The sequence below is a fragment of the Scyliorhinus torazame genome, chromosome 5, assembly GCF_047496885.1.
Source record: "Scyliorhinus torazame isolate Kashiwa2021f chromosome 5, sScyTor2.1, whole genome shotgun sequence".
Taxonomy (NCBI): Eukaryota; Metazoa; Chordata; class Chondrichthyes; order Carcharhiniformes; family Scyliorhinidae; genus Scyliorhinus; species Scyliorhinus torazame.
In genome coordinates this window covers 100,462,540-100,466,034 of record NC_092711.1, presented here as the reverse complement: position 1 = coordinate 100,466,034, position 3,495 = coordinate 100,462,540, and the positions used below count along the sequence as shown (strand labels likewise).

General features: G+C 47.8%; 1 protein-coding gene across 1 annotated transcript; it reads right to left on the bottom strand.

The window, feature by feature from the left end:
• Positions 1-505: 505 nt before the first annotated feature.
• LOC140419191 (uncharacterized) lies at positions 506-2,803 on the bottom strand. Its single transcript, XM_072502969.1, has 2 exons — positions 2,646-2,803; positions 506-1,773 (listed from the first exon to the last, which is right to left on the bottom strand). The coding sequence occupies exon 2, from the start codon at positions 1,662-1,664 to the stop codon at positions 636-638; it is 1,029 nt and encodes a 342-aa protein (XP_072359070.1). The 5' UTR covers positions 1,665-1,773; positions 2,646-2,803; the 3' UTR covers positions 506-635.
• Between the last annotated feature and the right edge of the window lie 692 nt (positions 2,804-3,495).

Below are 3,495 nucleotides of genomic sequence, written 5' to 3'. Positions count from 1 at the left end.
AATCCACCTCACCCACACATCTTTGGACTGAATGACCTCTCCCCGGTGTGAACTCACTGGTGCTGCTGCAGGATGGACAATCGGCTGAACCTCTTCCTGCACTGAGAGCAGATGAATAGAGTGGAACCAGAGTGACTGCACTGGTGAACCATCAGTGAATGTGGGTTTTACAGCTCCTGTCACAGTCTCAGCATTTAAACCCTCTCTCTGCAGTATGAACTCACTGCTGTGTGTGTGGGGGCTGGATGGAGGAAGATGGGAGTTCAGGACTCAGGCAAGGGGGAAATTAAGAGTCAGTTTGTCCCGGTGGGCTAGTGGGAGGGAGGGAAGCAGTGGAGGCAGCAGATCGGATTGTCACAATTTTAGTTACAAAGAAGCTCCAAGAGCCCCTCACACGTGTTGTTAGTGATGAAGATGGAGGAGACTGGGGAGGGGGAGAGCATTCAAAAGGAATTCATTTGTGTTAGGGACAGTAAAAACATTCACCAAACTGCTCAACACAAAGTTGTTTTTTTTAACTTTTATCGATAACATGTCCTACAACTGTGCTGGGGTCTATTAACCTCAGCAGAAACAGATGCCAATAAAAAGATTTGGTCCTGGATGTGATTAACATCAAAATCCAATCACTGCAGTCACTGGTGAACCCGCTGGTGTTTCAGCAGGTGAGATGACGGAGTGAATCCCATCCCACATTTGGAGCAAGTGAATGGCCTCTCCCCAGTGTGAACTCGCTGGTGTTTCTGCAGGTTGGATGACTGAGTGAATCTTTTCCCACACTTGGAGCAAGTGAATGGCCTTTCCCCAGTGTGAACTCGCTGATGTCTCAGCAGGGTGGAAGAATCAGTAAATCCCTTCCCACAACTGGAGCAGATGAATGGCCTCTCCCCAGTGTGAACACGCTGGTGTTTCAACAAGATGAATGACTGAGTGAATCCTTGCCCACACTCAGAGCAGGTGAACGGTCTCTCCCCGGTGTGACCACGCTGGTGTTTTTGCAGGGTCTTTGACTGAGTAAATCCCTTCCCACACACAGAGCAGATGAATGGCCTCTCCCCGTTATGAATTCGCTGGTGTTTCAGCAGGTCGGATGAATCAGTGAACCCCTTTCCACAATCCGAACAGGTGAATGGCCTCTCCCCTGTGTGAACTCGCTGGTGTTTCAGCAGGATAGACGAGGTAGGGAATCCCTTCCCACATTCGGAGCATGTGAATGGTTTCTCTCCAGTGTGAACCCGTTGGTGTGTCAGCAGGATGGATGAGGTAGTAAATCCTTTCCCACACTCCTGGCAGCTAAACGGTCTCTCCCCAGTGTGAACCCATTGGTGTTTCAATAGGTGGGATGAACAGATGAACCCCTTCCCACACTTGGTGCAGGTGAATGGTCTCTCCCCAGTGTGAACTCGCTGGTGTGTCAGCAAGATGGATGAGGTGGTGAATCCCTTCCCACAGTCGGAGCAGGTGAACGGTGTCTCTCCACTGTGATTGTGTTGATGAGTTTTCAGCTCAGACAGGTATCTGAACCTCTTCTCACAGTCCCCACATTTCCATGGTTTCTCCCCAGCATGTTTGCATTTATGTCTCAAGAGGCCAGATGATCGGCTGAATCCTCGTCCACACACAGAACACGTGGACGGTTTCTCTCCATTGTTTTCTCCTTCCATGTTCAAGATTAAATGATATTCAGATTACAATAATTTAGGCAATCGCGTCAGATCCTGATGTGATGTTTGGTTTGAGTTTCCTGCCTTCATCTCCTGCTTGTCCAACATCCTGTGAACACAATGTCGAAGGTTAAAAATTCAACAGAGACAAATATTTTTTTTGGTTTGAGTTTGCGGTGTTACACCCTATAAAAGGAGTTCCAAAATCCATTGCTGTCAGTCCAGGATAGCAATTCAGAACATTTACATATATATCTCATAGAATCCCTACAGTGCAGGAGGCCATTCAGCCCAGAGTCTGTATTGACGCTCCGAAAGAACACCCGACAGGACCCACTCCCTCACGCTATTCCCATAACACCACCGGACCTTTAGACATGAAGGGGCAACTGAGGGATGCCAATCCACCGAACCTGCACACCTTTGGACTGTGGGACTAAACCAGAGCACCAGGAGGCAAGCCTGACACACAGACAAGGGGAGAAGGTGCAAACTCCCCGCAGTCACCCAAAGTCGGAATCAAACCCGTGTTCCCAGTGTTGTGAGACTGCGGTGCTAACCACTGTGCCACCGCACAGGGTCAGTGATGACCCTGCACATGTCCTGCCCCCCGAGGAAGATGACTGTCATTAACCCAAGTCCATCAATTTTTCCTTTGTTATTTTATGGGATGTGGGTTTCATTGGATTTGTTTCTGACCCCTTATTACCCTTGTCAGAGGGCTGTTGAGAGTCTGAATCTCCTGTAGGCCAGACTAGGGAAGGACAGCAGGTTTCCATCAGTTTACAATTGATGATAGCTGTAATGGTCATTCCTACTGAAAGTGGATTTATGTTCCAGATTCCTCCCCCTTTATTAATTTAATTTAAACTTCCCCAACTCCAGGGTGGGATTTGAGCCCCTGTCCCCAGACCATTGGCCTGGGTCTCTGATCCACTGGAATTACCCCTATCTCCCCAGTTACAGAGGTTCTGCAATTACCACCGGGGTCGGTGCAAATTGGGGACGGGGAGCTTCTTGTTCTGGGTTTGAGGCCTCCTCCACTGGGTGTTTCTGAAGCCTGTGCATCCACTCCGCCGCGTCCCTGCAGCTCCAGCACCCAAACTGCGCATGATCAGGCTGAACACGCACGGCGCATGCTCTATTCACCAACATCCGCTGCGCATGTGCATACATCTGCTATTGTGATAATAGGACATATTCTCTTTCGCCAGGAATGCTGGGTACCACCCCGGCCATTGAAAGGTGATATTGTTTGACGAAAATTGTATTTCATGTCTGATTATGATCGCAGTTATAGGGTTAACATGTAAAATTATTGAACTAATTGATGCATCAACCAATTTCTCAGGAAGCATAGTCCTGTCCTCAGTGTAATTAACTGCAGAATAAACCCCAATAGTTCGATATGTACTCACTGGCGCCTCAGCAGGTGGGGTGAACAAGTGAATTTTCCCCATACACCGAATATTTAAACTCTGTCTTGCCATTAAGAATTCAGCAATTGTGGATCAGAGCCTTTCGAACCTTTAAAGCTGGAGTGTTAATGAGTAGGGAAACTGAGTAAATCCCTCTCATACACAGTATGTATCTGAATGGTCTCTCTCCAGTGTGACTGTGTGGCCAAGTCAGTAAATGACATGACCGAGTGAACTCTTTTCCACTTTCAACTGGTGAACAATCTTTTTGCAGTGAGATTTACACATGAGTTTCCAGCCCAGAGAGGGATTTCAAATCCCAAAATACACTTTCCAGATGACGCGGGACATACTTGTGCTTCTTGCAATTTAGTTATGTTCACTTGCTGCTCACTATGTGATCTTCACACAGT

Excerpts from the sequence above, each read along its gene's own strand:
- LOC140419191 (XM_072502969.1), bottom strand. The coding sequence starts at position 1,664 with ATGGAAGGAGAAAACAATGGAGAGAAACCGTCCACGTGTTCTGTGTGT.